The sequence below is a fragment of the Pelophylax lessonae genome (assembly GCF_965119305.1).
Source record: "Pelophylax lessonae genome assembly, chromosome: 7".
Taxonomy (NCBI): Eukaryota; Metazoa; Chordata; class Amphibia; order Anura; family Ranidae; genus Pelophylax; species Pelophylax lessonae.
This window is the reverse complement of record NC_138774.1, coordinates 102781485-102793607: the sequence shown is the minus strand read 5'-3', so window position 1 is coordinate 102793607 and position 12123 is coordinate 102781485. Positions and strand designations below refer to the sequence as shown.

The 12123-nt window shown below is 42.3% G+C and overlaps 1 protein-coding gene across 1 annotated transcript in view; it reads left to right on the top strand.

Moving 5' to 3' along the window:
• The window catches only part of PPP1R37 (protein phosphatase 1 regulatory subunit 37), an 86034-nt gene that overhangs the window by 25599 nt on the left and 48312 nt on the right, over nt 1–12123 (top strand). The window contains exons 2-4 of the mRNA XM_082264442.1: nt 4992–5089; nt 5563–5608; nt 5727–5827. Coding sequence (XP_082120568.1) covers nt 4992–5089; nt 5563–5608; nt 5727–5827 — 245 coding nt within the window. The remainder of the gene's footprint in view (nt 1–4991; nt 5090–5562; nt 5609–5726; nt 5828–12123) is intronic.

Here is a 12123-nt window from a genome sequence, read left to right as displayed (position 1 = left end):
ATATATATATATATATATATATATATATATAGAGAGAGAGAGATTACCTTCCGCAGCACATGAGGGAGGAGGTTGGTGGAGCCATTCTGCAATAGGCACGGAGGAAGATCCTCCTCCGCTCTGCATTCTGGGTCCTCTCCTCGGGACGTCACTGGTTGCTAGAAGCCAGTCGGCTGGCCATCCTAGCAACCAGTGTAGCTCAGAATAAAGCGGCCTGCGCCCGGCGGAGGAACAAAGCAGAGATACCCGCCTGACAGCTTCATTACAGCTATTAGCAGGCGCTCGCACTGCACCTGCGCTGCGCCCCCCTTTTCGCGGCGCCCTTTAATTTTCGGCATCTTTCATCGGTTGTCGGCCGCCGAAATTTCGTGTGGTACCATAACAACATTTTAATTGTCCCTGTCGAAAGTGTTAAAACATTGGTCAGTTGAACCTCCATTTTTAGAAGTACCCTGGGGGTGGGGGATGCCCTCTGAAGGGGAATGCCTCTTGGATTGGTTGTTAGAAAAGTATACCAAGGAAATCACTGTCAGTAAAAGTACACTCCTGCCCCCCCCCCCCCCCCCCAAAATAAAGGCTTGTGTTCCTGGCCATCTGCTCCCATATCTAGGAAGGGTTGCTTTTGCTCCCCCCTACCCCCTTCCCCAGGCTTCAGGTGTTAGTGTTACTAAACCCACAACAGAAAAATCAGTCTGTATATGCAATAAAGCATGCTTGTTTTACTCACTGTGGAACGAAAGAGGTTAATCCTGTGCATTGTGTAAAAAAAAAAAAAAAAAGGCTGTTTGATTCTGTCTTCTCTGATCCTCCCCTTCTTCCAATGACTCCTAATAATTTCCTGATAACACAGTTTACGGAGTCAGGCTGCACATTCTCAGTTTGGTGTGTATTGCTAGAGAGGTTTTCTTTTTCTTGGTAGGGTGCATGTGATCAGCACAGGGCCAATCAGCACTGTCCCAACAGAGGGTCAGGGGTCTTGCAGTCTCATAGGTCAGTCAAGCTTAAACCAGTGCTTGGCTGGAAACTGATAGAAGACACAAGACTGCGCTAACTGCTAATGAGAGAGATTTTGTCCGTTTTATATTTACTAAAATAATTGCATTTCCATGTTCTGTGGGAGAGCAGATATTGTGAATGCAGGCTCCTGGGTTTAGTAACATTTTAAGTCAAAACCCGGGGCATACTTTTTTCAGAAAAAGTGGAACTATAAGCCTGACAAGTCTGGGAGCAAGCCCTCTTCAGAATTAAGTGTGCCCCCCACTTGTCCAAGTCAGCTTTTTGGCCATCTGGTGCCATGGAATTTCTAATGTTTGCAGGGGCTACAAATTAGGGTTTCAGACTGTGCTTTCCCCCACTTCATGGTTTTCAAATTTGCCATCCTCGCTGCAAAGACAGGCAGGTCTACATGCTTCTTCTTTTCAAAGGTTTTAATCCAACTTCAAGGGGAATAGTTGCATCTACCGCCTCCTTGATCTCAAGACTTCAAAGTTATTTTTAAAGGTCCAGAAGTCAAGTTGGTCATTGCCTCCCATGTAACGGGATCTGCTGGCCTCTGTTGACATCATAGATGCCTACCTACACTTCCTAATTTTTCCACCTTCTCAATTCTATCTGCGGTTTGCAATAGACACACACCGCTACCAGCATGCTTGCCCTTTGGCCTGTCCAAGTCACCCCAGGTCTTTACGAAGGTGGCTGCGTAGGGCAAATAGATGCAGTCTCTGAATTGGCCAATGCTTCTGACCTGAATGGCCAAACTCTCCCTGACTTAGTGGATTTCCAGTCTGGCACTGGATTCAGGAAAGTCATTTCGTAGACCTGGACAGTTCTCACAACAGATGCCAACCTGTTTGGCTGTGAGGGGGTTCTGCACACCTGTTTGGTCCAAGGGATTTGTCAAGGGAGCTCTACGTCGCCTTAAATTCTTCAGAACTGAGGGTAATTTGGTAGTCCCTCAAGCAATAGACTTCTCAGCCGCAAGACCACCTGACCAGAATCCATATAGACAAATACCATAGCAGTGGCCTACATCAACCCACCATGGAGGCACCAAAAGTGATATCACTCAAAGGGAAACGGAAGATTCTCTAGCTGTTCACATTCCAGGTGCAGAAAATTGGCAGGTGGCCTGCCCCAGTCATCTCAGATCCTCTGGACCTTTTTTCCCCAAGGACCTGTTCACCATCCTATTCCTTGGCTGCTGCCTATAACAGCATGGCTGTTTGAATCACGGGTCCTGAGGGATAAGGGTATTTTGAATTCATTCAGCCCAACTCTCTTGAAAACTGGGAAGTTGACTTCTCACAAAGTCTACCACCACAACCGGAATGCCTACTTCTTCTTCTATCTCAACCAGGATGTTATGCTTCCCTGCCTTTATCCTGCTCTGAAACAAGGAAATTAATCTCCACTGTCTGGATGTTGGACATAATGTGAAAGGTCTACCTCTCGAGTACAGCCTGTTTTTTAATCGGATTCACTATTTTTCCTCTCAAAGGGCTTCCTTTCTCCACCATTGCTAAGTGCATTAGACAGGTTATCATTCGAGCCTGTGGTCTTTAAGGGTTCCTTCAATCCCTGTTAAAGCACACTTTGCCAGATCTATTAGGTCTTCATTTTCAGCATCAGGCATCTGTTTCTCATGTTTGCAAGGCTACCACCTGGTTCTTTGTTCACATGTTTAAAAAGGTAAATGTTTAGGCCACCTCTGATACCATTTTTGGGCTTAAGGTGCCTCAAGCTGTTCTATGAGCTCTGGTGAGAACCCCCCCCCCCCCCCAATTTTTATGTGGGCTTGTTAGTGTTTTTTTGTGTTGCCCACCCCTAAGTTATTCGGCGTTGGCATCCTGGAGATCCTCTGTGTACTGTATGATTAGGGAGATAGGATTGTTTACTTCCTAGTAGAATGAATTTCTTTACGTCCTTCTTTTTTTTTTTTTTTCTCTTTTTTTTTTTTTTTTATTCTCTATCGCTTTTTAAAAGACTAAGGCTAGCTGCAGAAGTGGTTATAAAGGGGATATTCTTGCAGGTTTTTTTTGCTAGTGTTGCCTGATAACTGCGTCATGGTTATGACTAGAGATCCTACAGTGTTCTGTACTGCACTCTAGGAAAAAGATTTTATAGCCAAGTAAAATATCCTATTAAGCTATTGGGTTATGCAGCAAAGTTAGGTTGATGATAAACCAGTCAATATCTCCCTGTGAATGGGAGATATTTGTCCAAAGAGCTATAAGAGGGGGTCATGTGAATATACCAATCAGTGTGCACCAGAACTAAAAAAAACAAAAAGTTGGATGTGGTTGATCTTTAAAGGTAATTACGAAAGCCAGGATCGTAGGTTGACTGCAGTTTTCTAGGTGTTGGGAGACTGTGCATCATTCTGTTCATACCTTAGCGGACCTTTTACAGTTATGTTAGTTTTAATGTAATTGTTTGTTAATAGTTGGGTGCTTTTACAGGCAGTCCCTGGGTTACAATTTTGGCACTTTTCCACTGCAAGTACCGGCTCAGCTCTACTCAGCCCTGCTCGGCCCGGTTTGCTTTTCCACTGCTGGTACCGCATGGTACGGTGTTGGAACGGTTCGGTACGGTACGGTTTGCTTTTCCACTAAAGTAGTACTAAAGTTAAGTGGGTGGGATAACAACGGGGTGGTGGGATTCTCTGACCAATCAGTGGCTAGTAGTAAATGCATGCAAAGGATTGTGGGATATGGTACCTCTTGGAACCACAATCGAGGTGGTACTGTTTTTGAGAGCCGTACCGTTCGGTTCCATGCAGTGGAAAAGGGCTAACAAACGGTCAAGAGGGAAAAGAACCGCTCAAGTGAGGGGATAGTTCCAAACACATCCAACCCAGGTGCAGGCACGGATCCGCAGTCCTGATAGCAGCAAATGGAAGAGCACAAAAAGCCACACAACCGGTTGAAGATGCAAAAAGTTAAAATCCAAATTTATTTTGCAGGCAAAAAGATAAAATCATCCAAGATGAAACCAAAACAGTCGGAGACATGGGGGGGAAAAGGGGAGCATGGCGGTTGACGCGTTTCACTGAGTCTTCCGCTTAGTAATGATGGTTACGACTAAGCGGAAGACTCCGTGAAACGCGTCAACCGCCGTGCACCCCTTTTCCCCCCCATGTCTCCGACTGTTTTGGTTTCATCTTGGATGATTTTATCTTTTTGCCTGCAAAATAAATTTGGATTTTAACTTTTTGCATCTTCAACCGGTTGTGCGGCTTTTTGTGCTCTTCCATTTAGTGGAAAAGCGCTGCCATACCATGCCGTACCGAACCATTCCTACACCATACCATGCGGTACCAGCAGTGGAAAAGCAAAAAAGCGAGCCGAACCGTTCGGTTCCATGCAGTGGAAAAGCGCCAAAACAAGATATGTTCTGTAGGTTTCTTCTAAGTCAAATTTTGTATGCAAGTTGGAACAGGTACATTTTTTTTTTTTACTTGAAAATCCAGCCAAAAAAATTATTAAGTTTTTGGGATAGCATAGGGAAGGGTAACACCCCTGTAACATACATTTTGCTGTCTGTGCCCCTGTTCAGACGATTTCACCCCACGTTCTGCCCCTGTGACATTTGGATTTTGAAAAATATCAGGTTGTCGTGGAAACAAGGATTGGTGATAAAGCTTCAGTGGAGACACCTTTTTCCCATGAGAACTCTTACAGGAGTGAATTTCCCTTCCTAGGGGTAGATTTCCTCTCACTTGTCTTCCTCCGTTTGTAGGTATGATTGTATGCAACTCAAGGAATGCCTGTACTATTCTTGTAGTCAGGACAAATTAGAATTGAGGCCAGATCGCTATTATTTTCTTGTTCTTTGTGTTATTTGCCAAAAATTTGTGTATACTTTTTGATTTAAAGCCACAGTGTACTTTTTAGAGGTTTTCATGGTCTTCTGCTGTGTGCTTTTATGTTTCTGCAGCATCTTTTACTAGATAATGTTAGAGAATGTGACATACGTTCTATTTGTTCCTTCAGCTCAGAATGTCACTGTGGAGGATGTCATCACATCCTATACACAAGCCTGCCAGAAACTCAACTGCAAGCAAAGTCCAAAACTCATTCGACAGCTGCAAGTAAGTTCCTATGTTTACGTCCTACTGCAGTGTGGTATTAATGCAGATTGCTGCTAGAATGAGGATTTTTGTGTAAACCGTCTACTTCTAAACTGTTTGAATAGAGTTCTGTGAATAAACTGCATCTTACGCTAACATAGGATTATATGTCACTTTCCATAGCAACATGCAATAATAGCCCCCGTTAGTTACCTTGAATCCAGGTCATTGCTTCCGACAATACAACTTCACAGCTGTTTTCTTTTTTACCTGTATTTTTAAAGGTGCAAAGTATTTAGCATTTAGGGAGCTAAAGAAGGTATAAAAGTGCACAGTAGAACAAACATGGTTTTAACAGTAAAAAAAGAAAACATCTGTCTACTAATCTGAAGGCCACTAAACATAACCTTCATGTTGGTTTATAAAGCAGAATTTTAATAACACTCATGGATTTTTATACATGTTTTTATATATTATTATTTTATTTTTTTTAGGAACTTACTGATCTTTCAGGGAGAGTTGAAAGCCTGGATCTCAAAGGTAGAAAACTTCAGTAGTTTTAACCATGATGTCTTCAGTCCTTGATAGGCCCTTTCTTGCTGAAGAAATGCTAATTGTATGTTCGTGCTTATGGACTAAGTTGCTTTCCTTTCTTCAGGAGAGAAGCTGGATCACAAGGCCTGTGAAGCTCTGGAGGAAATCTTCAAACGTGTGCAATTTAAGATGGTAGATCTGGAACAGACCAACCTAGATGAAGATGTAAGCTCTAATTAACCTTGAACTGAACTGCAAGTATAAATCAGTTACCTAACTCAGCACTACAGCGCACTGCAGGCTTCTGTGGGTTCCTGCAAGTCTGGTTCACCCTGGGAGCCCCTTCTCCCCATCCTTGTCCTGCTTTAGGGCCGGTTTCCACTAGTGCGACTTGCTGTGCGACTTGACACATGTTAAGTCGCACAGCAAGTCAAAAGCCATTCGTTTCAATTGGGCCCGTTTTTACTGCCGCGACTTCAGTTGCGGCGACTTCAAAAGTAGTTTGTGCACTACTTTTGAGCGAACTTCAGTGCGACTTCCCTCTATAATGAGGGACAAGTCGCACTGAAAGCCGCAGTTTACTTTCACTACGAAGTCGCGCTAGAAGTAGCACGACTTCGTAGCCGCGGTAGTGAAAACGGAGACTTAAAGAAGAATATAACTAGAACTATCAAACTTTACTTTCAATGAAAGGGGACACACCTATATTCATATAAAATATATATAATAATTTATTACAAAGGAATAAAATATGCAAGGTCAAATGTCCCAAACAATAAGAAGTCCAGCTGCCACTTATTGACCACTGTAGTGTTGTGGAACATTACCACATTAGTTTGTCTCATAGCAATATATGGTATGGCAATGAGTCCTCATGAGTCAACACATTTCCCGTTTCTGCTTTTTCAGGACGTATGAGAAGTTCACAGCAGTAACTTACAAATGTGTGCATAGAATGCATGGAAGATACACCTGGGTGCGCACTGGAGCACAGGTATACCAGGCAGGCAGCATACACAATTGTCATCAGATTAGCCTTATGGATGGATGACCCAAAGAGGGACTTCTGACTATAACACGCCATAAGTTGCCACAGGCAGCCATCTCATTACAGTCATCTCAATGTACATAAATCTTCTAAAACCATCATGCAGAGTCCACCAGATATACAGTATTTGCGAACGCTGCCATTAGGGTCCAAAGTATAGCTGAACCAGTGGTGTATAGGCCAGTCTTGTAGGAAAAAAGGAGGGGGGGGGGAGCTAAACAGCAATCTTCATAGATCCCCAACAAACTCTGCATAGAACAGCAGTCACATGCACATTCTCAAGGAGAAACTCCAAGTAAAGTCTGATAGTTTTAGTTTTAGTTCTATTCTTGTGAAAAGTTTTGGATGTGGCAGATGAGCTGTATATAACATCCTGCTTTAAAGTTACTCTGTAGCAAGGCTTTGGCCAGTCAAGCATTTACAGGATCTTAACAAGAAAAATCTTAATCCTTGAAATTTGTGGCAAAAGCACAGAATTCCTTCTCTCAACAATTAAGCTTATCAAGCTCCCCCATGCTAGCAGTGATGAAGCAGACTTTTAATCTCTTATACAGAATTCATACCCCTTGAAATTTTCCACATTTTGTCATGTTACAACAAAAAACTTAAATTTATTTTTGGGGATTTTATGTAATAGACCAACACAAAGTGGCACATAATTGTAAAGTGAAAGGAAAATGATAAATTGTTTTCAAACTTTTTTAAAAATAAATATCTGAAAAGTGTTACGTGCATTTGGACGCAGCCCCCCTGATACTTTGTAGAACCACCTTTTATTGCAATTTACAGTTGCAAGTCTTTTGGGTATGTTTCTACCAGCTTTGCACATCTAGAGAGTGACATTTTTTCCTATTCTTCTTTGCCCTCAAGCTCTGTAAGATTGGATGGAGAGTGTTCTATGAACTGCAATTTTCAAGTCTTGCCGCAGATTCTCAATTGGATTTAGGTCTGGACTTTGACTGGGCCATTTTTAACACATGAATATGCTTGTGAAATAGCTCCGGCTGTATGTTTAGGGTCGTTGTGGAAGATGACCTCAGCCCCAGTCTCAAGTCTTTTGCAGACCTTAACAGGTTTTCTTCTAAGATTGCCCTGTATTTGACTCCATCCATCTATCCATCAATTCTGACCAGCTTCCCTGTCCCTGCTGAAGAATAGGATCCCCACAACATAATGCTGCCACCACCATGTTTCACGGTAGGGATGGTGTGTTCATTGTGATGTGCCGTGTTAGTTTCCCACCATAAACTTCAATTTTGGTTTCATCTGACCAGACCACCTTCTTCCACATGGTTGCTGTGTCCCCTGCATGGCCTCTCGTAAGCTGCAAACGGGACTTCTTTTGGCTTTCTTTCAACAATAGCCACTCTTCCATAAAGCTCAGATTTGTGCAATGCATGACTAAAAGTTGTCCTGTGGACAGATTCTCCCACCTGGGCTATGGATCTCTGCAGCTTCTCCAGAGCTACAATGTGCCTCTTGGCTGCTTCTCTGATTTTAATGCTTTACTTGCCCAGGCTATTAGTTTAGATGGACGGCCATGTCTTAGTAGGTTTGCAGTTTTGCCATACTCTTTCCATTTTCGGATGATGTATTGAACAGTTCTCCGTGAGATGTTCAAAGCTTGGGATATTTTTTCATAACCTAACCCTGCTTTAAACTTCTCCACAACTTTATTCCTGACCTGTCTGGTGTGTTCCTTGGCCTTTATGATGCTTTGTTCACTAAGGTTCTCCAACAAACCTCTGAGGGCTTCACAGAACAGCTGTATTTTATACTGAGAATAAATTACACACAAGTGGACTCTATTTACTAATTGGGTGACTTCTGAAGGCAATTGTTTCCACTAGATTTTCGTTAGGGGTATCAGAGTAAAGAGGGCTGAATACAAATGCACTCCACACTTATCAGATATTATTTATTAAACATTTTGAAAACCATTTATTATTTTCCTTCCATGTCACAATTATGTGCCACTTTGTCTATCACATAAAATCCCAATGAAATACATTTACGTTTTTGGTTGTAACATGACAAAATGTGAAACATTTCAAGGGTATCCAGGCACTTCATTGCCTCTATTGTGAATGTTAAGATATTACTCTACAATGTCTGCAGCTACAGAGATCACTGAGGGCTTGCTTGCTTTATAAAGGTGCACTGAAATTTCAGCGGCCGAAACAGATCAGCCGAAAATTGTGTTTTTTAGAATTTTACCAATGCAGAAAAAGGTGCCGATAATGGGGTTAAAACGCATGATTTTGCCGCGATTTTACTACAATTTTACTGTGCTTATGGTGTGTTTTTCATAAGTAATTGTGACTCAAAAACCGCATAAAAAACATAACGGGTGCGTTATTGATGCGTTCTTGCTGCGTTTTCAATGCACTTCAACGGAAAGGTGCATTTTGGTGCGGGTTTTTTTTTTTTTTTTTAACTGACAAAAAATGCAGAAAGCGAGATTTTTAACACCACACGGGAAGCACAACCGACCAGTGTGAAGACCTACATAGAATTTAAAGGAATGCATTTTTCTTAAACTTTTTTTGCGCTAAAGGTGCCAATAGTGGCCAACAATAAATTCATATTTATTTAAATTCTTATTTATTTAAATTCATAACAGTAAAAAGTTGAATATAATTTAATTATATATGTATATGTATATGTGTATATATATATATATATATATATATATATATCTTTTAAAACCAGTCTATTGCTTTACTGCTTGTGGCTGGTTCCTGAGGCCTTTGCTGTGCATCCTAAACTTTCCCTGCTTATTGTATCACCTGTGACATTCAGTCTTCTAAGTCAATATTGATTCATGTAGCAAGAAGCTGCAGAAGTAGACAATAGTTACTGTCAAACACTTGCTAAATTTGTCTCAGCTGGTTAATGCACATAAAAGAAAAGTCAAGTCAATGGACTTTCCTGAAAATATCCCCTATGTCATGTTTCCAGGGTAATGTTGGCATATCGGATATTACTTGTTGCCGAGAACTTACTTTTTTTTTTTTTAAAGAAACTGAAAATAGTTGTTTGCAAGGATTTCTGGTCCTTTGAGGGTTATCGGAAAATCAGTTAACCTTGCAAAAGGCTATTCAAAGCCACACTGGCTAATCCCTTTCTTTTCCATAGAGGAAAGTCCTAGGAAAGTGACTGAAAATTTCTCACCTGCTATTGGAACATTATCTGACGCCAGTGCCCATAAATTACCTATTTTTCCATATTAACTTTTCATGTATGAATGGATGATACAATAGGGAACACAGCAAGTAAGTTGTATTAAGAAACACTCTTGCATAGAGAGCAAAGCAACAACCTATACTGTCAGCTAAAGAGATGCTCGAATCCTAAGATTTGGTGTGAAAAGGGAATGTGCAAGCTCTGCAGTTAAGTTTTTCTCATCTAGAAGAAACTGGCTCTTTGAAAGTTGTATGCACCACTTAGAACACAGCAGCTGTAACTGGTACCCCCTCTAGTCCAGGGTACATGTCTATGATGGTCAGTGGGTCTTGTGGGAGGCTGGGTGCCCACAGACAGGCAGTGTACTTGCTCTAATGACCTACTATGAAATTTGAAGGCATAGGAAAGGGGTGAAAAATTTAAAGTGGTTTGAAGGTAAGAAGGTTTTTTATTTTAATTTATTCTCTGATAAAAAGTCTTCTGTGTGTAGATGCCCCTCTAATACTTACCTGAGCCCCATTTCTATCCAGGGGTGTGCATAACTGCCTCGGCCGTCTGGAACTCTCCTTCCTGATTGGCTGAGACACAGCAGTGGCGCCATTGGCTCCCGTTGCTGTCAGTCAGCCAATCAGGAGAGAAAGGGGTGGAGCCGAACTGAGGCTCCTTGTTTTAATGGACACATGGAACTATGGCTCGGCTTGGGTGCCCCCATAGCAAGCTGACTGCTGTGGGGGCACTCAACGGGAGGCAGGGGCCAGAGGGACCAGAGAAGAGGAGGATCCGGGCTGCTCTGGGTGAAACCACTTCACAGGGCAGGTAAGTATAACCTGTTTTTGTCATTTTTAAAGAAAAGAAAAACCAAGACTTTACTATCACTTTAAGGAACAGCACAGTTTTTCACCAAGCACCAGAGGCAGCAGTGTGTCGAAACCGAAACAGCTAAAACTGAAGGTTTGCTTTAAAAACTTTTCACTACTTTCTCATTATCTGAGGATTGCACCAAAATGGTTCCATCCAATGTAAATCTACCCCTTGCTTTCGCCATTTTAAATAATCTACCCAAAGTGTTTATTTATTTTGGATATATTAGGAAAAGGTTGTCAGCGTGTTAATGCTATCTGGGGCTCCATCAGTAAGATTTCCCCTCACTTTCTGTTCTATTGATGTAAGTGCAGACCGGAAATGATGGAAAATCTGCAACAGGTAAACAGACAACAGCAAAAACCAACAGGGGTTCTTGAATTCCCTTACTTAGCCTATTGAAAAAAAGAAGACATTTTAATTTTAACTATGTTGCTGTTAGAGAGATTTTCACTCCCTTCCTGTCCTAGGGGACAACTTTTTTTTACCACTCGGGAAATGAAGAAATCTCTCTAATGGGACCCCTGAAAGCATTAAAACTGGAGTTGTAATTCTTCCTAGAGCTGCACGATTAATCGTATGAAAATCGCGATCTCGATTCACCCCCCCCCCTGACGATCTAAACCTGACATATTCTCGATTCTTTGCATAGCTGAGGGAGCAGAGAAAACAGCTGTGGAAAACTCCAAGTAACTATAAACAAAATGATTACATTGTATCTTTCCTCCCACAAACGCCTATCAGCATAAGGGCTCTTTCACACGGGCGGTCCGATCAGATCCGCCTGTCAGTTTTTTAGGCGGATCTGATCGGATCCTCCATGCAGCTCTATGGGGCAGCGAGTGTCAGCGGAGGTCACCTCCGCTGACACCCGCTGCCATCCGCATCCGATCCTGTGCTGAAATCTGGACGGATGGAAACCCTATTTTTCCATCCGTTGAGTAATCGGAGCGGAGCGGATCTGATGAGAGCGGACAAGCGGTCCGCTCTCCTCCGATCCCCCATAGAGGGCAGCGGGTGCCGAGACACCTCCCTCTCCGCTCTGCAAGCGGAGACGGAGCTGTCATCCGCCCGGCTCAGCGGGGATCGCGGATCGATCCCCGCTGAGCAACACTGATCCGCCTGCGGAGGCGGACCGTGTGAAAGAGCCCTAAGTCTCCCAGTAACTATAAACAAAAATGATTACATTGTATCTTTTCCTTCCCTCTGCCAGGGAGAAAGGAAGTTTAACCTCTTAAAGACTAGACCTTTTTCTGACATTTGTTGCTTGCAAGTTAAAATCATTTTTTTTTGCTAGAAAAGTACTTAGAACCCCCAAACATTTTATATATTTTTTTAGCAGAGACCCTACAGAATAAAATGGCGATTGTTGTAATATTTTATGTCACACTGTATTTGCGCAGCAGTCTTTCAAACGCAATTAATA